This window comes from Falco cherrug, chromosome 9 (genome assembly GCF_023634085.1).
Source record: "Falco cherrug isolate bFalChe1 chromosome 9, bFalChe1.pri, whole genome shotgun sequence".
Lineage (NCBI taxonomy): Eukaryota > Metazoa > Chordata > Aves > Falconiformes > Falconidae > Falco > Falco cherrug.
The window spans coordinates 13,464,964-13,488,009 of record NC_073705.1 but is presented as its reverse complement, the minus strand read 5'-3'; the positions used below and the strand labels follow the sequence as shown (position 1 = coordinate 13,488,009).

At 45.6% G+C, this 23,046-nt stretch overlaps 1 protein-coding gene and 1 long non-coding RNA gene across 2 annotated transcripts in view; one reads left to right on the top strand and one right to left on the bottom strand.

Annotated features, from left to right (window-relative positions):
• Nucleotides 1-23,046, bottom strand: part of LOC114016641 (uncharacterized) — a 118,615-nt gene that overhangs the window by 74,704 nt on the left and 20,865 nt on the right. The window lies entirely within an intron of this gene.
• On the top strand, nucleotides 957-21,967 carry TNFSF15 (TNF superfamily member 15). The gene is made up of 4 exons (XM_005441995.3): nucleotides 957-1,394; nucleotides 8,020-8,071; nucleotides 8,675-8,722; nucleotides 13,797-21,967. The coding sequence occupies exons 1-4, from the start codon at nucleotides 1,182-1,184 to the stop codon at nucleotides 14,222-14,224; spliced, it is 741 nt and encodes a 246-aa protein (XP_005442052.3). The 5' UTR covers nucleotides 957-1,181; the 3' UTR covers nucleotides 14,225-21,967.

The window sequence follows — 23,046 nt, the reverse complement described above, 5'->3', positions numbered from 1 at the left end:
GGGGAATCCAAACCTTTTTGCTCTTTCACTAAAAACTAAGTAAGTTTCCACCCTGTTTCTCTACCCAGGGAAAAAGGAGAAGTTTCTGCACACCAGTGTGTGTGCTTGTATAAATCAAAGACACTTTCAGTTTTGATGAGAATGATGTTTTCCCAGGAAAAAAAAATTCCAGTTTCAACAATCTGGATAAGTCCACATGGCAACATCTCCAGTGATGACTCCTTCCTAGATGCTGGCAAAGCCAGGGGATGGAGGGTGGGCTGCTGCTGTAGGCATGCAACTAGCCTTCCTTGGGCAAAAGGGAGCCCCTTCGAGCCCGACACCAGCTGCCATCTGAGCTTCTTTCTCCTAAATCAGTCCCTGAGCAGCTCCTGAGGTGGTCAATAGGTGACAGGCCCTTTCATCAGAGATTGCAGCTATCAATAAAGTAAGATGGCATACATTTTTGTGCGATAGTCATGGCTTTTTGTGCACTAGCATTATATAAGTGCAATAGTCATGGCTTTTTGAGGCACTGATAACCGGCTCACGTGAAAGCACCACTACAAGGGGGTTGGAGACGAGCTGAACACCCTGCTCAGGCCTGGCTGGACTCTTTGATGCAAAAGGTACCTCGAGCAACCTGCAGCCCGCTGCAAATTCTGCGAAACACATAGGAACGGAGAAACATTACAGAGAACCAAGCTCCTTCTTTGGGGTCTTGCAATTCCCTAAGAGGCTCTCCTGTTTTCTTCCCGGGCTCTGCTGCAAGTGCTGGGCTCTGGGCCACCAGCCGCTCGCCTCTGCCGCTTGCTCTCGCTCTCCCCCTGCTTCTCACTTTCACTCCCGTTGGTTTCATGTTCCCTTTGCCATGCGGAAAAGCTTTCAAACCTATCCATCCCAGCAGCAGGGTTTATCCTGGTTCCACCCACTGGGACTTTCCTAGCTTCCTTCTGCACGGCGAGAGGGGGAAAAAAGCCAGACGGCAGCAGGCACCTCGGGGAGCTCGGGGAGCCGCCGTGCTCTCTCCCTGAGCTAGGTTTCTATTGTAGGCGGTGCATTCCTTGGGAGGGAGGGTGTGTGTGTGGCGGTGCCTTCCCACACTCGGGGCAGCTCTTATTTAATGGGGGTCTCCATGCAGGGCAGACGCCAGAAGAGATTTTGCCGTTCCCAGTTCCCATCCAGGAACAGCAGCAGCTCGCATGTCAGGCGCTGGCATGGACCGTGTGTCCGAGATAACCCTGGAAGAGGAAGCTCCTGGGATCAGCCAAGCCTCCAGGATGCACCTCAGGAAGGATCTGAGGAGGATACGGTGTGCGGTGCTGCTGTGCCTGCTCTCCATGCTGCTTCTCATGATGCCCACTGTCTACCTGCTGGTTGGAAACCTCAGAGCTCCCAGCTCCTGCGCCAGCCAGGTAAGAGACTGACGGCCGATTTCTGTCCTGCCGTGCTAGGAGGAGGAGAGCACCCCATCCTGCATCTCCAAGGATGGGCTTGTTTGGTTCTTTTATTCTCTTTATGAGTTTCTCACATTTAAGGGAGTGTGAGAAACTCGCTGTTACATTCCTTTTTCCTTACGCAGAGCAAATCTGCCTCGGACAAGTCTTATTCTTTGGTCTTTATAACTAACGGTTTCTGTTCCTCTTGTCTTAATTTCACCAAGGTCACAGTACAATGTGCTACTTTAAAACTTTTACTGGCGGGCTGCAGGAAATGCTTAAGAAAAATCCCTAATTGATGGAAATCAGTGTTTCTGCTGATTTCAGTGGAGGTTTTGATACTATGGCTCGTTTTCCTCCCTTCTTTTGGGTTAACTCTGAGACTTCCCCACCCAGCATCCTATTTCAGCAAACATCTGCTGACCGCTCTCATGATGTCAGTGGGTCAGCCGTGCATCATCCATTACTGGGCAAACAGCTACAGCTCTTGTATATTATTAATGCAAAATCCTGCAGAGATATGATTTCGCACAATTAAAGTCTGACCCTAATTTTCACATCCCATTTTTACTCCCCACAAAACTTTCCCTAGACCTGGAAATCATCTCAGAAATTCTCCTTTGACGGAAAGCTAAACTCACTTTGCTCCTCGCAACACAAGCTTGTTGCTGTGGCTGCTTCGAACACTTTTCTATGCTGTCCCACTCCTCCTCATGCCAGACTGCAAACTAGTGCCTGTTTCCATGGTAGGCTATGAATTCTGCAGGACTGCCCCATGCTAGAAGCATGCACATATGCGTATAGGTCTGAAGAATTGAGGTTCGGATTTTAGCTTCAGGTCTGAAATTCCCCAACTAATTAGCCTGCTTGTTGTACGCTCCCTTAGGAAAAGCTGTGTTAGGTGGCCTCGAAGGCAGTTTTCCTTTATCCTATGGGTGTGTAGGGAACACGACAGCTATGCCCATGGGTGCTCAGAGATGTGCCAGCCCCTGCCTGACCCCAAGTCTGCACGGCTGCATCTCGTACCTGGGAGGTACCAGCATCTGGCTGCAGCATCATCTGTGTTACCTTGGTTACACCTCCGTGCGAAGCTAGAAGGAGATGCAGCAGCCCTGCACAGTGCCTCAGGCTGTGAGATCTGCCCATCTCCGTCCCTGTGCTGACTCTGTCACTGCTGTTCAGGCCAGCTGGAGCGGGTGCACACAAAGTGAAGAGGCACTTGAGCCAGCCTCAGCTGCATCACTCTCTGCTCATGTCCCGTGAGGTTGTACAGAGCAAAACATCTCAGTTCTTCAAGTGATCTTAGAGTGAAATAATAATCAAATATTAGCCTGTTTGATTAGACTGACATGTTCCTGGCTCTTGACCCTGCCAGTACAGTTAGCACAGAAAAGTTTTTTTGTGAGTGGCTTTGGCTTCTTAAGAGGAAAAGACCAATGTAAACCATTAGATTTGCTCTGGGCCTGGCCTATGCTAATGTGTTTCCACACATATGCACTGAATTACTAGCACATAGTATTCCACAGTGATGTAACGAGGTGATCAATGAGTTACAGCCTCTTTGAGTCCCAGTGAGGAAGAGGAAAATGACGGGATCTGGCCAGCTGCCTGCTGTCTCCATGCCAAGTCCTGTGGGTGGATGCCCAGCTGCAGCTCAACTGGATCCTGCATTTTCTGAATTTTTCATTCACTCTGTTGGTGACCAGCTGTACTGCCAGTGTTGTCCAGCAACGGAATGCAGATGGGGGGATTTGTCTGCCTGTGTAGCTTTCTGTTAATTCCCCAAAAAGCCGTGTCACAGGCTGAGCTCAGCATGTCTGTAGCTGTTTCAGTCCATGGGAACATTTCTGGGCATAAAGACTCTCGGGAAAATGTCTTTTTGCATTTCCTTCTGCATGTGAAGTATTAAAACTGGATTGCTAAAAGATGCCTTCCTCATGTGCCCCCCTGGTAGCTCAGACCCAAAGGACGAGGTTGGGGCCAGACACGTGTGTTGGAGCTCTCGGTGGCACTCGTTTTGGGGTGTGGATGCCCTGGGCATACTGACAGCAAGTGAGCAGAGCCGAGTTTGCACCAGGTGTGGATTCGGCTGCTGACTCTTGAAGCAGCTAGCCCACAGGACAGGCACAGGACCAGAGCTCAGCCCACACGTGCCAGATCAGCAACTTCTTGTGTGCTGGGGACAGTCCTGGGAGTAGGGAGGGACTCAGCAGGTGAGCAGATGAGAAACAAACGTAGTAAATTCCTGAGACCATCCTTCCTGGAGCACAGAGGAGGAGAAGGGGAGCTGGGGAAGGTTTCACCAACAGGGGTGTGCCTCCGATTTGCCCATTTGCCCGCAGGCTGAGGCAGTTCATTCATCCCTGCTTTTGTGTGGGTGCACATGGTATCACATTCTGCCTTTGAAGGGATACAAACTCATCTTTTCCTCTGGAAACATCCCAGTCAGGAAAAAGCAGGGCAAGTTATGTCATTACAGCCACAGCTTCCTCTCTCTCTTTTTCATGGTATAATATGCCTTGCATGAATAATTCAGATTTGGTGATGGTTTCCCTGGACACCTTCCAGGCCCACTACACTGTTTCCCTTTTGGAAAGCGAAATCACTTTCTTTTGTGCTTCAAGGCAGAGCGAGGTGAGGAAATGGGGTTCTTTAAGCAATAACACACGGCTTGTGTTATTAGCAAAAAATCTATAAAAGGCTCTAGTTGTCACTTTCCAGAGGAAGGTCCAAGACTGCCATGCAGCCTTCCCCCAGGGGAAGCCAAGGTTCAGTTTGAGTGCACAAATCTACCGAGGGAATAGCACAGCCACCACGAGAGCATCTCTGGCTGCCTTAGCAACCTGCTCAGCTAACCCAATAACGCAGAGCATCAAGTCCTGTTGCCTGAAGATGTTGGTACTTCAGCTTATTTTCATGGCGTCCTTGGCACGGAAACCACAACCAGCCTAAAGGGAAATTCCAAAACCTGTCCAAAGTGTTGCATGTGAACCTGTGTGCTGTGTCAGCTTTGTAATGGAGAAGGGAGCTCTTGCAGTACAGAAGGGGCATTAAAGTCCTAGCAGCTCCACCTGGATCCTGCCTACAAGGATGAAGCCAGAAAGCAAGCAACAAAGCTTGAAAAAGCACTGCCAGCACCACAATTTACACAGAGCCAGAAGCCCTAATGGCCTGCCCATAGGGGACAGAGAACCTGAAATAGCTTCCTGATCTGTAGGGAAGGAGAAACACAGGGAGCAGCAGGGAACATTGCACCTAGGCCCAGGTGTGTGGGACTCCCCTTCTGAAAGCCAGCAGCAGTAAAACCCCTGACTGGCCACTGCTGCTTGATGCACATGGTCCTTGTGGGCAGACTGTGCTTACACTGGGCACTACAGTCTAGCCAAAATACTCCCATTGAAGCTGTTTTTTTGCTGGCACAGGACAGGTCCCTACCAAAAATGCCCAGCCCAGTCCATGCAGCATCTCTGGAGCTAGCAGAATTGTGGGTGTATGTACCGTGTATGACCTGCAGAGACCCTGCCCATAAAATAGTGTTTTGTGCAGAAAATGGAGTGGATGGAGGTGCTGGGAATATTTTGCTTATTAACCTCTCTGCCTGCAGTGCCAAGCTGCTTTGCCCATGCAGTTCTCTATCGGATACCCCTGGCTATTCCTGGACATGCAAGAGGCAAAGCACATGAACAGGGGATGTTCACCCCCTCTTTTTGGCTTTAGCAATATATGGATGTAAATGCATCGGGGGGGGGTTGGATGTTCTTGGTACCGAAACAATATAGAAGTGTTTGGTGTACCACAGTATTCAGGGTAATTAGAGCTGGCTGTCCAAGATGTTGTTTGTTTCTAAGTCAGCTGTAAGATGGGATTTTCGGCATAACTCAGTGCTGGTTAGTCTCTCCACAGTAACCAAAGGGAAAATTAAAGCCATGCTGTGAACTTCTCAGAATCACAGCTAAGCAAGAAAGGAAAAGACAGAAAACCAGTAACTGTGTAAATGATATCTCTATTGCCTCGTGCTGTTTAGCTCTCGCTCACCACCTCATCTACACCATCGATTTACAACATCCGTGCCTATTTAGGGCAAATACTACAAATACTTGGTCATTATGTGGCATTGCCTAGTACTAAAATATTTTCTAGAGGAGGTTCAGATTTATATCCTTATCAAATAGCACGATCAGGTAAAAAACTACATCCCTACTTTTGCCAAAAAAAGGATAATTTCACACCTTGCAGCACCCTGCTCTATCTACTGCATCACACCGTCCTTTTGCGTCTATGAAAGCAACTCCTGCACCCGGAGTTTCCCTCTGGCCTTCTTTGGAAACAAGTAAATTGAGGTTGCATAAAAAGCTTTCCCCCAGTTTTTAGTCAAAACCCTTTTGTTACTTTTTTTTATAACAAAGCAGAATTCTTTATAACCTTCCCACTCCCCCATTACCTCTGTTGTATTGCAACATCTGCATTTATATATATAAAGCACTTCAGCACAAAGTTAGGCTTTAAATACATAAACAGTCCCACTGAAGTTAGCTGATTAAATGTAGGTCTGTGATTGATTTGTAGCTCATTGAAGTACTTAGCGTTGTTAGAAAACATGTCACTTGATAATTATGTAGGAAGTGTCACATAAATAACAGTGTAAATACACTCATATGCATATACCTCTGGCCAAAGGCAAGGGGGAGTGTTTGAGGGAAATCCTCCACACCCGTATTGTGCATCCTACCAAGGGAAGGACAAAATCACCTTGCTACAACTCTGTATCACATCAAAAGTACAGTCACAGACACCACAGCAAACAGACAGGGCCTTGGAGAAAGTCATTACTCATAATGAAAGGTCCCAACAGCTCACCGACAGCGCAACACCATTTCTCCATCAGCCACACAGAGAGCTTTCGCACCGCTGTCTCCTCTGGGTGACAATTCCTGCAGAACAGGCGGCTGCTCTGGCTGGGTATATTTGTGTGTACAGGTAGTGGGGAGGAGAAAAAGAAAAGGAGACTTTTCCCTGCAGTTTTCCTTCTCCATTTTTTTTTCCAACACACCTGAGCAGCTGTTTTAGAAATTATGGTTTTCTGCAGGAGCACACGGATGTTTACTGATTTAAGAGAACATTAAAATACTTTTGAGCTCACTAGGGTAGTTAGCAGTCCCCAAACCCAGGCAGCTTGACCCTTCTCCCACACACACTCTCCTTCCCCTGGCCAATATAAATTATCTGTTTTCTGCTTTTCCCAGTGTATTTGAAGTTGTGTGAGACACAGCCACCAGGAGATAGTTTCAGCGCCTACATACCAATACTATTTCAGCCTGTTTAGTAAGCAATGTGCATCAAATCCTTCGCTGCAAGCTGATCAGAGGCAATTTATTCAATGTATTTATGTAGCTGTCCATAAAAGACACCAGACCAGGCCAGCATGCTCCTGACAAACACTGCATGATGGGGGATCCTGACAGCCCTGAGCTGGCTGCACAACCCAGACGGTCTGCTTTCTGCAGCCACATGTTGGCCTAGACCTGCAATGAAGTTTGCCCTGTGGAAAGCATAAGGGGTACTCCTCACACCCCAGGGGTGCCAGATCCACCATCAGCATCCCACAGCATCCTCCGGCGGGGAGCCGTGCTGCTTTGCAGGCTGGTGTAAGAGGACTGGCACTTGGCAGAAGCCACTGGCCATGCCCAGGTGTGACTCAGAAGGACCAGCCCTGGTAGGTGTGTGGCAGCCAGGCAGCAGCTTCCCTTTGAACTGCTCGACCTGCACACCAGGAGCACTTGGCACGGTCCAGGGCCATGTCCTGCTGCCATGCAAACGCCTGTTGGCACGGGGATGTGTTGTGAGTGTGCTGGTGTGCAGCTCTAGAGGAGAATGTAAGAGGTGAGGAAACGTGAGCCACCCTGCCTTCCCCCTGTGGCCCACAGACCACTTGCCCTCGGCCAGCTGCGCTCGCTGGGCTGCTCGGCTCCCCTCCGCCTTCCGAGCAGCCCACCCAACAGTCAGGGCAGAGCCGGGCAACACAGTCGGAAGTAACACAGATGAAGAACAGCAGGTGTAGCTGATCCACCTCCATTAGTTTCTTCCCTGGTGTTGCAGATGAACCTTTGCACCTGCAAAGGCTCTGCTGAGTCCCGAGGCAGGGAAGGATTGTGCCCCTTGCTCTGTTTGCCCTGTGCAGACTGAGGAACGGGAGAGTCTCTAAGCAGCAGAGGTGCTCCAGCAGTTCTGAATGGAGTCACCATCCCAAAGGGGTGGTGGCGATGGCTAATTCACACCAGCCATTGCCAGTCTCCCCCAGATATGCCAAGGGCTTGTCCAGAGTCAGGACAATACTGGTGATTAACACAATAACCACCATGGGAGCTCAAGTCCTGTCCCTAGCACCCTTTCAGAGATGCAGGCGGTTTCAAACAAACAGCACAAAACTCTTGCAATGAAGCAGAGCCGTGTCAGGACTTGTCCTTTTACACAAAAGCTCTAGCTGAACTCGATAACATTACTGTAGCATATTCCATTCTCTGGGATAATGCAAACGAGACCCTCTGCGGAGGTACCATGTGCCCTGGAGCCTGGGGCTAACTGCTGTAAATCTCTCCTGCAGGTCACAGAAGAGAGGGGCTCTCGCTTTCTGAAGCAACGGGCAGTAGATACTGGTAAGTTTGCCAGTTCTTTCCCCCACCCCAAACACTTTACTGAGGTTTTGCAATCGTTGCCGCAGCATGCTGCTGGCAGATGCCTCCCCACCTGCCTTCCACTCTCACCACCCACATCCCTCCCCAGCTGAACAAGCCAGGGCAGACAGAGGCAAACTTGGGTGACAAGATGCAGGGAGGTAACAGGCCAGAGCGAAAGTGCAAGCATTTCTAACCCCAGGGCTGTGCAAGCTTGCTCCTTCTGATGCTGGCACAGACCTCCCAGCATCTCTCTGAGATCAGTATAACTCCCCAAAACACGGGTTCAGGAGCCCATGCACACCACACTGCCCCTCGGTCCACCCTCCAGCAATTTAAGACACGGCTGTGACATGCTCTGTCGACCCCACAGCAGCCTGACAAGCTCCCTCATTTGTAAAGGGATTTTATTACCTCAAGGGTGGCAATAAACAATCCCGGCAAATGACTCCTGGCTCAAACCTATGCAGAAATGGAAAGGGGCTGCACACATTGCCTCGGTGGCATCGATCACCACTCACATCTCATTGACCTGAATAGCAGCAAAGATCCTTAAACACTTTTTTTTTTCTTTTTTTCCCTCAGTTACAGATACACTTTCCAGCACAGAAAAGCCAAGAGCACACCTGACAGGTAATGCTTGTTCGAAAATGAAGCGTTTCCTGCGGGTATTGCAGTAGAAGTTGCATTGCAATGATCTTGGTTTATATGGATCTGACAGGATCAGGTGTTGCAGAGGGAAAATAATCATCGCCTTTGCCTTGTTGACCATGACAGACTGACTGTAGCCTGTGTTTGTAGAAAAAGACCCACAAATGAGGTAGTTGACAGAAGTGTTGCCACTTTCCCAAGCCATTTCTTTGTTGAATAAGCAGCTCTTGTAACTGAACTTATATAGGTGCCTGGTATCCTAGGGATCTGCTGAATCCCCTAGGAAAAGTGGGGGAAAGGGTTCAAATGGATCCTCACGGAGCAATGAATTGGGAAGAACTACCAGTTTAGTAGCAAAATAAGACCTCTTCAGACCTTAGTTTTCTGCAAGGCATGACTCAGGTCACATGTACCATCTTGCCATCAACTCACCCTGTTTCCAGTAAGACCATCTCTAACACACGTCGAAGCAATCAAGGGGAAGGGTATTACCAGAGAAGGGGACAAGGTTCATGTCTGGTTCCCATGTGGATGGAGTTCAGTGCGGAAAGGCTCTCCAGTTGCTCTGACCAAAGGCAATTTCTACCTCTGAGAAACACAGCTCACTGCAGAAGCACCCCAACACCCTGTGTGCTGTCTCAGTGGAGCACTTTTGTTAACTTGAAGCATGCAAGAAGTGGTGTGATGCTTCACACAAATTCACCTACAGGGTCAGATCAAACAGTATTTCGGGGCTGATTTCTTTCCCAGCATAGTTTATTCTCCCTAATCAGCACATTCTTTCCTAATGCACACCCTTAGTCCCATCCCCTTTTGCACACAGGTTGCTAGAGCTCCAGAACTGACCTGTCCTTGTTCAAAATCACACCTTCACTTAAGTGCAAGTTTGTAAGTGCAAAAGGAGCGTGTCTGCTGGTGTAAGTCTCTCTGTCACCCCCAAGTCCCCCCCAAGGCAGAGAGACCCAGAGGCTCCTGGTGCAGCTGACTCAGAAGCGCAGCCGAAGCACTGCCCTGCTGACGGGAACTTTCCTGGGTTGCACAAAAGTCCATTTGTTGCAGGGAAGCACCCAACGGTTTTCTTCAAATTTCCTCAGGCCCTTCATCTGCAAAAATTCCTTCGCCATCAAACCCAAGCAGTCTCCCTGGGATGGCACTCGTCCCCTTCAACCTATCACTTGGGCCACTCACTGTTGGCCATAGCAAGGACCATGCAAAGGGAAGAGCTAAGGAGTTTTTATTCCTCTTTGCTGTGCAAAAAGGCTATGCCCAGGCCGCTGTGCTGTGTAGCCATCAGGGAATCTAATTTCCATGAGTTTATCTTTGACTTTTCTTTAGACCAAGTGTATTTTTGGTGCTGTACCCTGCAGCAACAAGTTCCCAAGCTTAATAGTGCATCACAGACCGAAAATATTTCCTGTTATTTTAAACCTGCTGCATAATAATTTCTTGGGTGCCACCCTAGCCTTCCCTTCTCAGAAACCATGACTCGTGCATAGAAAGTGAAAAAGGAATAATTATCCCTGAGATCTTTGTTACAGTACCCCACCTCAGGTACCTTTTCCAAAAAAAAGGTGATAGACTACAGACTCTCACTTGTGGGAAGTCTCTGCCAGATCTATATGCTCTGTCTTTTCCTAGGTTTAGGCACATATATTCCAAAGGTGAGAGGAGCAAGAGGAATGAGAACTAACCACAGTACTTTCATGGGAAAGCACCACTGAATTAACAGCAGCAGAATGACTCAATGTTCTGGCCCCTGTTCCTTTGTGATGAATCTTCCGCCTGCTTTTGGCTATTTTAACACACAATGAGCATTTTGAACTTACCCAATCAGGCAGCAAGATCTGCTCTCCCTGGGTGGCTATAGCTAGTGCAGATGGCACAACGTGAATACTGAGCTAGGACTTTCCTCCATCCCCATTCCTCCTGTACACTACTGTACGTTTGGTGCTGGCAGACCCGTGCCATGCCACCATCCCTTCTCCAACTTGCTTGGCTGCACTTGGGGTCAAGACGCAGACTAATGCCAGCTCCTTCTTGTCACCAGCCTGTGCCACAGCTGGATGGACTATGCTGCAGAAACCTTGTCAAGTACCTGGCTCACACTTAATTGTGCTGGTATCTGGGTGCTCCGCTAAAACTGGGTAGAACATCACTTTCTGAATCCACTGGATTGTTGGAAGCAGTGAGTTTGTAAGGGCAGTTATTAAGCTCCCAGGGCATGATCTTGAGCAACAGAGACCCTGCAGCCCCGGGACTTTCAGTACATGCTGTATGACAGGAGACCCTGTCTCCAACCTCTTGCTGAGACCAGGAGCCTGGCCTCAGGGTGCAGTGTTCAGTACCAGGTGCCCACACCACTGAGTGCTAAGAACTGTAGAAACCCCGTAAGTTCAGCAATATGCCACAAAATGTACCCAAAAGCTGCCAAGCAACAAAGATTCTCCAGCAAGGGACTAAACCAAAAGGGATTTGGGGAAGGGAGTAATTTCATATGTAAGGGATGCCAAAAATTTATAGTGGATGGGAAGGCTGAAGGAACTGTAGCAATGAATCCCTTACTAAAAGCTGATTGTTTTTACTTCAGGAGTTAACATAAGAGGTATATTTACAAGAAGTATAGCTCCATATACTTATGAAACAAATAAATGACATGTACAAAGTACAACTGCTGCTACAAAAGGAGCTGTACTATATTCAAAGGCACTTAAACATGCATTTTTCCTCTTGATCAATACTGAAAGCACGGGAAAAATTCATTAACTTGAAAAGAGAGAGCATCAATAGAGTGAGGTTTATCCTAAAAGGGAGGTTATAGCTGTAAAACTTAAGTTGCCTAATTCTAGAAGTTATGAAATCATGTACTTCATTTGAGATGCCTGTGAGATATAAAAAATATTGAAGAATTGAGTGTCACTGACATTTTAAAATGCGTCATTCTACACGGAAAAGAATATTTCACATGCAGCTTCTCTTCAATTTTCCCCCAAAATTCCCAAGATGGAAAAAAGCCCAGGACATTTTCTGGCAATATTCTGATCTTTTCTGATCCTTCCCATCTCAAACAAAATTTCGTCTGCTACCAACTAGTCTCTGAAAGGTATTACTCCAAGCTCTTGTAAACCAAATGCTACTTTAGTCTTTGCCAGGACTCAAACCAGTCCATAGGCACCAAAGAGGCAGGTGAAAATGAAGGCAGACCATGAATACTTTCCCTTCCTTTTATTCCTCTCTCTGTATCAGGCAAAGCTGTATTGGCTCAAGGCCTCGTAGTTCTTATAACACTTCAATAATTTAGCTTGGCTTGCTATCACAATCCCTGTCTGTCGCTCTCCCACACAGAAATACTCTCCTCACGTACTTTGCCTCATGGGGGAAGATCAGAACGATTTGGTACTTCAGCAGCACTGACAGGCAGCCTGAAAAAAAAGCCATTATTTTGTTGTGCTACTTGGAGAATATGCAAGAAATTGTACTCCTAACACCTTCTTGTCTCCCTACAGATTATTTATTGCTGGAAAAGAGAGGGAAACGGGTGCCACTGGGAGCTGAATATATTAGTTTTTCTGAATCTCATTTCACCCAGGAAAAAACTAATAGTTATTGCAAAGAGAAATTCAAAGCTTTCCCTTACCTGCATTCTGTTTGCCTTTGTGTCCATGCACACACACCCTGTCCCCAGATACTGAGTCAAAATCAATTTTAAACATTAACTCAGGCTCGTGAAGAAGGTCTCATTTCCTAGAAATCAGTCGCCTCAGTCTTTCTCAGCTTTCCAGGTTCATTTTAATACCTGGCAGAATCTTAATGGGTTTTATCCTCTTCCTTTTCACTGCCTCAGCTGCTCTTTTACCACAACAATTTTATGTGGCAATCAATAAAAAGCAGAGCAAACCCTTGCATCCCTGCAGAAAAATGAGTAAGTGCTAGGGCTTTGCTTATTCTGCTGGCTGTTGTGTGAAAGAAATTAAAATGGTGAAGGGAATAGGGCAGCAGTTCCCTGATTCTTCTCCTGAGACCCCTGCAGCCTGGGGAGCATCCTCAGCTTGGGTCACACTCATGTTGGGGGTCTGGATTAGAGATTAGAGCTCTGCTTGAAATCAGCTAATCACGAGACTGGGAAAAAGTCTGGAGGAAAGCTGAGGCTAACATCAAGCTTAGTGTCTTCTTCCAGCAAAGCATTAAAAAAAAAAAAAGATATAAAAATGGTTTTAAATATAATGCGTTGCTTTGGAATTGGGCCTCTTGAAGCACATGGGGTCTTCTGAGCCTTTGGTAAAATCAAATGACACTGGCAAACCAAAGGCAATTCTACAGCAAAAGATTTCTCTGCAAACACTCAGGAAGAAAAGCCTGTCAGGGGCTAACAAACCCTGCCATTCTTCAGAAGCAACTCAGCAGGAAGAGAAGTTCAGGTGTCTCGGTGCTCGCGGATAGATCATGTTCATTATTGTGAAACTTTTGCAAGCACAGTAGCGTCTGTCTAAGAACATAATTGTGATCCATTGCTACTGAAGAAAAGGATGCTTTAGAAAATGATGCTTCTTATTGCTGTCCCAAACCATTGGTTACAGGCATGGCACCCATGTGTACAACTGCCCCAGCACTGGTTTCACTTAAGGACAAGGTTTTTACTCTGTAATTAGGTAAGACAGCACTCCAGACCTGCAGGGTAAAGCCATCTGCATTGCTCCACAGTGCCATGAGACTCAGCCTTTAGGAAGGACAGTGTCATCATTTGGGATCTGGCCCACTACCAGGACACCCAGTCACAGCTACCCCTCCAGGCAGCCTGCACGGGCCAAGGTCTTCTAAAAACATCCTTGGCTTTTGCTCCTGATTGCTCAGATCTGGACACTCTATGGACACCCTCCAAAAATATCACTGGACAGTTGGCCTGCAGCAAATTGACCTCGGTTTTCTGAGGTTTCTGTCCTAGCATTTTCATTACCCTATTTAAATTGCTTGCCCTTTGGAGTAGAGATCTCACATTCAGCAGCATATTGCCCTTGCAGCAAACTAACCCGCCTCTCCTCCCTCTCTCTTTCTCCTACAGTGAAGAAACAAGATCTCACCAAGCCCATGGGAAGCCATCTGCCCATCCTGCAGTGGGAAGACAAACGAGGCTTGGCCTTTACCAAGAACAACCTGAGCTATTCCAGCAACGCACTGGTGATACCCGTGTCTGGGGACTACTATGTCTATGCTCAGGTCACTTTCCGAGGGCCCATTGAAACTTACAGTAAAACAAATTCTGTCACCGAGATCATCACCAAAGTCACTGACAGTTACCCTGAGCCCACCCAGCTGCTGACCGGCACCAAGACCCTCAGTGAAAAGGGAAACAGCTGGTTCCAGCCCATTTATCTGGGCGCCGTCGTCTCCTTAGAAGTAGGAGACAAGCTAGTGGTCAACGTTAGTGACATCAAGCTGGTGGATTACACCAAGGAGCACAAAACATTTTTTGGTGCCTTTTTGCTGTAGGTCGCTGGCAGCAGCTGGGGAGGGCTTCCCTTCAGGGCTCTGGTGTGACCTTGCTGGACCTTGGCTTTGTGAGCATGCGTTGGGGTATGATTTTCTGTGCTTTTACCCTTCTTCTGTACCGTCACTCCTCTGCAGCTCCCTGCAGCCTTAAATTAAGGGGTAGGGAGAGCTGAAAGCACAAGCTGAATTGAAACAAACAGCAGGGGAAAAAAAAAAACAAAACAGAACTAGGAAAATGAAAGTCAGATTGGAGGGAAAAGAGCTTTTTTTTAAAAAAAAAGTAAAAACTGAGAGCTCTTCACAACTTTGTAAGCTAGGGAGGAACAGTTTTGTATCTGTGGGTAGGAATACTGATTGTGAATGTTGCAGCTAGGCTACATCATGAATTCCACCTCTGAGGTACGATTTCCTCAACTCAAAACAGTGTTTTGGACCTTCTCCAGCACTTCCACTGTAGTTTTGCATGACTCTTCTTCAGATTCTCGGTTCTAAAAGGTATGACTTGTCATCCTTTCCTTACAAATAGATTTGTTCAGTACTTTGCACTAACATAAAGCTCAGATTAATCATTAACTGCTTAATTAATCCCTTCCAACTTTCCTGTAGATTAAAATTACATCATGTGTTTTGAAGAAGCTACTTGAATTTTTTTTTCCCCAAGGAACTGTTTACAGTTCTTTAAGTCAATATACAGCCTCAAAGCTTTATGCAAAATTTCTAGGCAAGACACACACACACTTTCTGTTTCAGCATGAAAGTGAAATCCCCCCACCAGGTCTTAACATTAGGAAAACAGAAAAGACAAGGCAGAGAGATGCAGCAAAATTTTCCGCAGTTTTTAAAGCAACCACCAAAATTTTGAGAGAAAACCTCTGCAATATTTTGCTTTCCATTACATTTAATGCAAAACAGGTGCAACTAAAGAAATCCCTGTCTTGGCACTCCCCCTTGCAGCCATTGCCAATGCTACAGCAGTCCCCCAACCACAAGGAACTCCCCAGCCTTTCCCTGGGTGAAGGCTGGCAACCAGTAGTCCCTACACAAGGTCAAGAGACCCAAAGACAGGACCATGGCATGGCACAGCCAGGTGTGGAGCTTAAGAACGTTTTGCTTCCCACCTTGCACTTATTTATTTTCATAGACCTTACTGTCTCTCAGGGAAATTCCCCAGCTTTCCTTCCCCTCCCACAATAAACACATCGCTGATGGTGACTAAGGCCATGTTCTCATAGATTTGGTACACTCTTTGGTGCCAGCAGGTGTCACACCCGAGCACCCACCACCCAGCTGTTCTGCCACAACCAGGCTTCACTCTCTGCAACTCTCTCCTGCCTCACCTCACTGGATTTCCTTCACTTTCCACCTCTTGGCCAGAAGCACCAGCAAGCCTTGGTTGCCCAGCTAACATTTCTGCTCAAGGCCACGGTGGAGCCCAGAACACACGGTCGGGGGCAGGGCGCACTGAGGCTGGGCGACATGTCGCCCTGGGGATGGGGGGTTGTAGCTGAAGAGCTCAAATGGGCAGAGCTACAAAAGACCGTGTGTGATGTTGCAGCCCAACCAGCAGTGAGACCAGGCTGCTTCGCCTGCAGCGAGCCTCCTCCTAGCCAGAGTACATTTATTGCTGTATAAAGATCTGTTTGAGCCAACAGGGAAAGGTCAGTAGCGCGGCTGAAGAGTAGAGATGGAGAAAGGCCAAGGCAGATGGGGGGTGAAGGGAGGAGGGGAGCACAGTAGGAGGTGGGAGACCCAGGCAACACCAGGATCTTTGCCTCTTCAGTAGTGGAAGCACCTTCATGCTGTCAGCTACCTCAAACTTCACAGGTCTTTTATGCAGTAAATCATCTCAGAAAAGGCAGCCTTTTGGCCGTCCTTCCCTATTCGGCAGTGCCTGTGTCCCATAGCAGCTCTCAGTCCTTCACTGTTTTAGCCACCCTGAGACAGCATTAAACACATCATAAAAGCGAGGAGATTGCCATCTTGCCCTGCCCTGCTTTCCTCAGGGGGCATCTTTCTTGCTTCCAGATTATCTTTGGGTGTTGGTCCACTGTACAACACTGCTTATCCAGGAGATGTTGACAATGTCCCTGCGCCAAAACCTCATCACAGTTTGGCTTCACATCCTTTCTTGGACTTGTCCTTCATTTTCCCCACATCTCAGCTGTCCTCTTGATCCCTTTCTCCCACGAGCACCTTCCTGCCTTCTTGGCCCTTATACCTATTAGGTATAAGGACACCCCTTTGTCCAAAGCTAGTTTTCTACGTGCAACATCTCCCTTACAGTCACCCTAGTGCACACAGAAAACCACAAATAGCTCAGGATGGCAGAAAGTGAAGGTAACGGTCCTGCTAGAAGGTGCAAACACTCTTGGACAAAACAAATGCCCCTATTAGCTAGATTCACTTTCACGTTTAAGTCCCTACTCCTATGTTTTCTCCACCTGTTCAGCCTTTTCTTTTAAGCTGAAGCTGGCCGAGACAGGAGCAGTTATTCGTCACATATCGGTTGTACTAGCACGTGCGATCTGGCCTCTTCACTTCTCAGAAAGGGTGTCTGCTCATTCAGCTCCTTGGCAGGGCTTTTCTTACCGCTCAGAACCCACCACCACCACCACAGTAAAATCTGGTGAAATCTTACACTTTTGGCAGCTCAAGACAAGGTTATTCTCTGGGAAATCCTAAGACTTCCCATATCTCAGATTGTTTAGTGTTCTCTCCACACTCCAGAGTCCTTCTGAGCTTCTGATCCCTCAGTGTGTGCCCAGAACATAAAAACATGGCGTTTGCAGCTCTTGCAGACCACCACATAAAGAACTTTAGGTAACTAGCACACGAACAATGTGATAAATCTTATAAAAGGAAAATCTAAAAGTGATGTGTCCAGGGCAGGTGTTTCTAAACAACTAGGAAGGAAAGCTTCTGTGAAGTGTTATATAGGATGGATTTGATTTATCCTTGGAGAAAATTGAAGTGCAAATCCTAGCTCTTCTGAGACAGTCACAGAAGTTCAGAAAGCTCTTTATTTCTACAAATGAGATGATGTAGCATTCTTCTGAGGCCGTGATGCAGTCCTGATAGGCTTGTACAGCAGATTTCCGTAAAAACTGTATCTAAAGTCATCATCACGTAATGCTTGGTGCATTGAATGATGGTAAATACAAGATCTAGGGGAGCAGAGTGGTGAATGTGGTATCTGGTACACAAGGAAAGAACCTTCTATAGGATATACACACATACATACATAGACAGACATATATTTGTGTATATTCATAGAAGTTCTTGGAAGCCCACTGGCAATAATGAGCCTTTTTTACCACAAGGCACATAATTTGTGTCCACTGTACACTAATGATAAATTTCACAAGCAAAATATCGCCTGCTGCAGCTGTTACAGATGTAACTCTTGATCCATTATCCATGGCTCAAAACTATTTATTTTAGTCCATTTAGAGCAAGCTTTTGCACCTCGTTACACACACCAGCTTTTAGCACATTTAGCACACTAGCACATTTTATATGTCATAAAGTAATATATCTGGCATTACTTGTTTTAAAGTGGTGCAGGCACATTAATCCACACATCTACCCTAGTGGAAATTCTCTCTTCCTCCCTTTTTTTCCCCTCTCAGTGCTAATAATGTTTCTGTAATAGTGACCAGCAAATATAATAAGAACGCAGGGGCTGATACTGACCCTGTTGTAGATCAGCTATTCCTCCACAGAAGGTCAATGACATGAAGTCAGAGCAAAGCCACTTGAGCGAGACAGAGGTCAAGCTTAAAGGGAGCGATCTCAAGAGTGAACTCAAGCTGTGGATTCTCAGATTACTCCAAAGCTGCATAAGGACAGAAGTGTTCTCAGAAATCTGTGCTTGATTTTGAATTGGACATTTTTTTAAAGTAAATCATTTCTGGAGATGTGAAAATGCATATGCGTCAGCATTTTCAAATGAATGAGAAGATGACAAAATCTGGTCATGTGAACAAGTGACCTTTCAGTCGGTGGTCAAACTGAAAATATGTTTTGTTTTGGGTGGATGTGAAACTAAAACAGTTATAAGAAAAAATCCGAGCTGGAGAAAAAGGGTGAAATAGACAGCTCATGCTAAATGAATAAGAAATATATTATTTCAGGCTTTGACCCTTAAGTTTCTTAGGAAGAAGGAAAAAAAAAAAAAAAAGCACTTTTCAGGACAAAACCATTGAAAGAAAAAGTAACAGATTTTTTTTATCTGATCAAAATATTTTAGTTCTTAGTAATACTCTTCTTCCCTAATCCCTTTGATCCCCTCAAAACTAACACTAAATATAACCCAAATACATGAAAATGCTCACTTACCTACCGCTTCCCTTCTCCTTTAAAGCTAAGTATCGGTAAATAAGCGTTAATTTTTTCTCCATAAACATACAGAAGTAAATTTAAAGCTGTAAGGATCACAGCTCAAATCTTACCAACATATACTTGTGCTGTACTTAGCCCTGAGTACATGGCTAAAGGGGTATCGTAAAAGCAAGCTCCGTTTTCCTATTTGGTGCATGGCAGGAGTAAAATCTTCATTGCTTAAATTAAAAGCAGCTAAAATGTTTTACCTGGTTTACCCTCAACTACACAATTATAGGAGCAATCCTCCAAATCCAGGAGTACTTATGTGGACCATCTCCAGCACGTGTATGTTGGCAGGATTAGGGTCTAGAGGTGTAAAGCTGGTGGTGTTCCTTAGGAAAACGCAGCCCAAATGATGAAAAGATGCTGCCGAGGTGGTTCTGGATGTAGCAGTTCAGTGGGCGTTAGGAAGAGCAGACCCCTGGTACGAGGGGGCACTACCAGGCTACACTGAACTGCTGCACAGAACAAGGAGAAGGGATGAAAGTATTCACTTGCAATTTTCAACAAAGATATTTCAGAATTTCAAAGGAATCTCATTCTTCACTTCTGTTTGGTGTAACTGACCACACTGTGCTTTGTTTTATTAATGTCCTGAGTGGCCCATCATTTCAGATGGGAAATGAGGAGAAAATTCATTCTTTAGAAGAATCAGAAAATGTCAAGAATTTTTGCCCAGATCTGGGTACAAAACACCAGTATAGCATTTTGCTATTGTAAGGAATTTTATATAAGTGACTGTATATTGTCTTGTGCTTTGGTACCAATGTGTGTCTTTACCAGTAGAACTGACTTAGCTTCTTGTTTCCAAGTTTTATGATAATAAAACTGCAAGTTAATGAATGTGACAACTTCTGATCCTGGTCCCCTTCCAAAAACACTAACCAAATAACACACTTTAGAGCCATCACGCAGCCAGATAATGCTGATGTATGAGTGACCTATTTTGTGGCGTGTTAACATGTGAATGGCTTATTTTCTGCACAGTTGAAGGTCCCTCACCAGAGTGAACTGGGGCTTACACAGCCTTGCTGTATAAGTATATCTATATATATATATACACAGTTACCTATATATGTAAGTCCCCCAGGGGCATATAGAGACTTGCATTTCAAAAGGCAAAACCGTAAAGGCTGAGCAGATTTTCATTTTCAGTCCCTTTTCCCCTCTGCAGCGTGGGGAACAGCTGGTTCCCTCTTTTTGTTATTTCATAGTTTATTTTGAAAAAGCAAGTCCTATGGAAAAGCAGCGTTCATCAGAAACTGCATCACAGCTGTACCCTCAGCCTGCTGAGTCGGGCACCCATAGCTCCCACCGAGCGCCCAAGGGAGACGGGAACCACAGTGTCACCATCTGGCCAACAAGCCACGTTGGCCCTGTCCGCAACCACACACAAGAGCACCTTGGCAGCTTGGGAACTGAACGTTTCTGATTGCTGAGCTCCTGGTTGCCAGGTACCACCCAGCTAGGAAATCAGGGTCCAAGTCTTGTTGGAAGGCAGCAGAGCTCCAGGCACCCTTACCCTGTTCTAGCTTGAGCTTTGCTGTCCTTACACTTTCAGCATAATAAGCAACATCCACTGGATACGTATTTCTTATCCTGAGCGGTGTTATCTTCAGTTTCTCTGCTGCCAAGAATGCAAATTCTTTCTTTCCACTAGCAGAACTGAGAAACACTCTCCCATGGGGCATATTATTTTCTAGTTCCAAAATTTATTTTGTTTTCCTGGCTTGAACTCAGAGTAGCGTATTTAATTTGTTTCAGGAGAGGTTTCTGGTTAAGTGCTCTGGCTCAAGAAAGGTTTTCCCTTGAAAACTCTGACGGAGGGCATAGGTCTACCTACAGGTTTCCACCCACGTGCAAATACCTGAGATGCTTTGTTAGCAGCCTCTGTAGATCAGCCAAGAGTTAATTAGACAGCACGAATCAGACTGCTTTCTCCTGTAACTCCAAAAATGTTGGTGTTTTTTTGTTTTTTTAAATCCAATAGCTACCTCACATTTAAAAGAATAGCAAAACAAAATTATAATTTTATTATTATTATTTTCTATTTTAACTTGAGCTGAGCAGAATTCACTTTTTTATTGCCATTTTACTGTGCTTTGCACATACAGGGTAATAACTTGAGTTAACACCTTCTTTGTGGTCTAAATACACTGGCACATACAGTTCCTCCATGTGAGTGTTTGCCTGCCTTTAATTATACAGAAGGTGCCCATGCTCAATAGGGTCCCTCTGTAGCGAGGTGGGGGGAAGAGATGCACATTTCCAAAAGGCTGCTCATGCTAGAGAAGGTGGGGATAACAGAGGTACTTCTCTCCCAGGGCTACAGAGGGATGTACATAGTATTTTTCTAGCTAAATGCAAGTAAAATAACAGCAGGAGAGCCTGACTTTCATACAACGAAGCTGTGGCTCCATGAAATTCATCCCGCAGAGCAAGGCACTACCCACGAGAGTTTGATGTTCCCAGCTCTGTCAGCCAAGGTGCCCAGCCACTGCTGGATCTGCTAGCTGTCAGCTTTGCTTTTGCACTAAGATCGCTTGTCCAAGCTGGGGGGAAGCTCAATATCACAGTTAACGCATCCAGCTTTGGGAAGAGCTTTGAGTTCACTCTGGCAGGGCACGGAGACTTTGTCTCCTAAGCTCCCTGCAGGATGCAGCATAAGCTAAGGTGAAGTGGAAGTGATCTGCGCTCACAGGAAGGTTCCATGCTATAAAAATTTCAGCTCACAGACAGGCAGCTGAATCGAGGATGCATCTTCTAACACACTCAGAATCTGTCCAACAGGTTCTCAAAGGAAATGAGGACTCCACTGTTCAGTTTCTTTTTGAGACCCAGTGCCAAAGCTAGCACAGTTCTCTTCAAAAAGTGCAAAAACAGGAGCAAAGTTTGTCAACACTGACAGTTCCAAACTCATTTTGCCTATTATTATTATTGCTGAAGCCTTTGGAACAGCATGAAAGACATTGCCTGCGAAGTTGTGACCTTGTTTATTAAGCACCATAAGCCAGGAGTGTTCAGGGGTTTTGCTGAATAATGAACTAAACTAGCTTTCCAGCCACTCTCATTCTTGCGCAAATCAAGATATATTCTTTCATTGATTGTAAAGTTTTATATTAAAACATCAAAAAAAGCACTGAAAAAGATTACTGCATATTTATTGGTACTGTACATATAGATGTCTTAATTTTATGTAAGAGAGACTAAAAATCATGGTATAAAATTTAGATCTATTATACTAAACTGCTATATTTTTTTTTTAGAAAATAGCTCTGATGCCTTCTGTCAATGAAATTTATAAATAGTTCTTTAACATGTGCTTTGTATCTTAAAGCAAAAAATAAAAGCATTTCATTTTATTCATATTTATTCCTGAGTCTGTCTTTATTCTAATAAGCACCCACCAAGTGTTCATATTTACAGTCAGGAAGCGTATAAATTTCTGCATGCCAAAGGGGTTGAAGTGTGCTGTGTATTGCATATTTTACATGTTTTCTCAAATATGTAGTGTTTTTTTCTACATAAGCTATTAATCACATACAGAATATACATGCAGAAAATTATTAACACTAACATTTCAAGAACAGTGAAATTAAGCCCTGCTCATCTGAGGCCAAGTTACAGACATTTTCATGAGCCTTCATTTTAAGGGCTTTAATTAAAGAATTTTGTCCCAGTAGTATATGACTGAGTTCCAAGACTGTAATTTTCAATTTCACACAGATTTGATTTTTTCTTTTGATGTGGCTGAATCTCACCTTCATTTTTAAATGTTCCTAACTCCACTGACAACATCTCCTCCCACCCCCCCCTCAAAAAAAAAAAAAAAGAATCAGTGCATCCCAAAGATGACACATCTTGCTCAAGAATTAAAAACTCCCATTGAGCTGCTTTCTGCTCAACAGTATTATTTAGTAAAACCTCAGTGTGTTTTGAGATTTCTTTAGAATTTCAGAACATTGGAGCACAACAGCATTTATGATTCAGAAAACCAGACTTCATGTGGATTCCCCGATTCTCACGATAAGATCCATTTGACTGACCCCATAAATTGCAATTTCTGCCAAAACCCCAAAGGGAAAATATAATTGTGTCTTCTAGAGTAATAAATCTTGTTCATGGGAGCCAGCTAAAGTTACAGGGATGGCTCCAGTCTGCAGCCTGCACGTCGGATGTTACTCTGGCTTCTTCTAAATTCCAACGGAGATGCGTGAGCTTTCTCTCTTGGGGCCATCTCCCTTTCTCTATTAATTCCAGAGAACTTGGAAACGTTTCAGCACAGCTGAGGTTAAGGAGTGGAAATCACAGCCTGAACTTCATTTCCAAGCCGAACAAGTGCCTGTTCAGATGACCAGCTCTCTCTGTGGTCCCCAGAAAAGCCAGCTCAGCATTTCCCAGAATCAGAACCTGAAGCTGGCTACTGCACCAGCCCACGT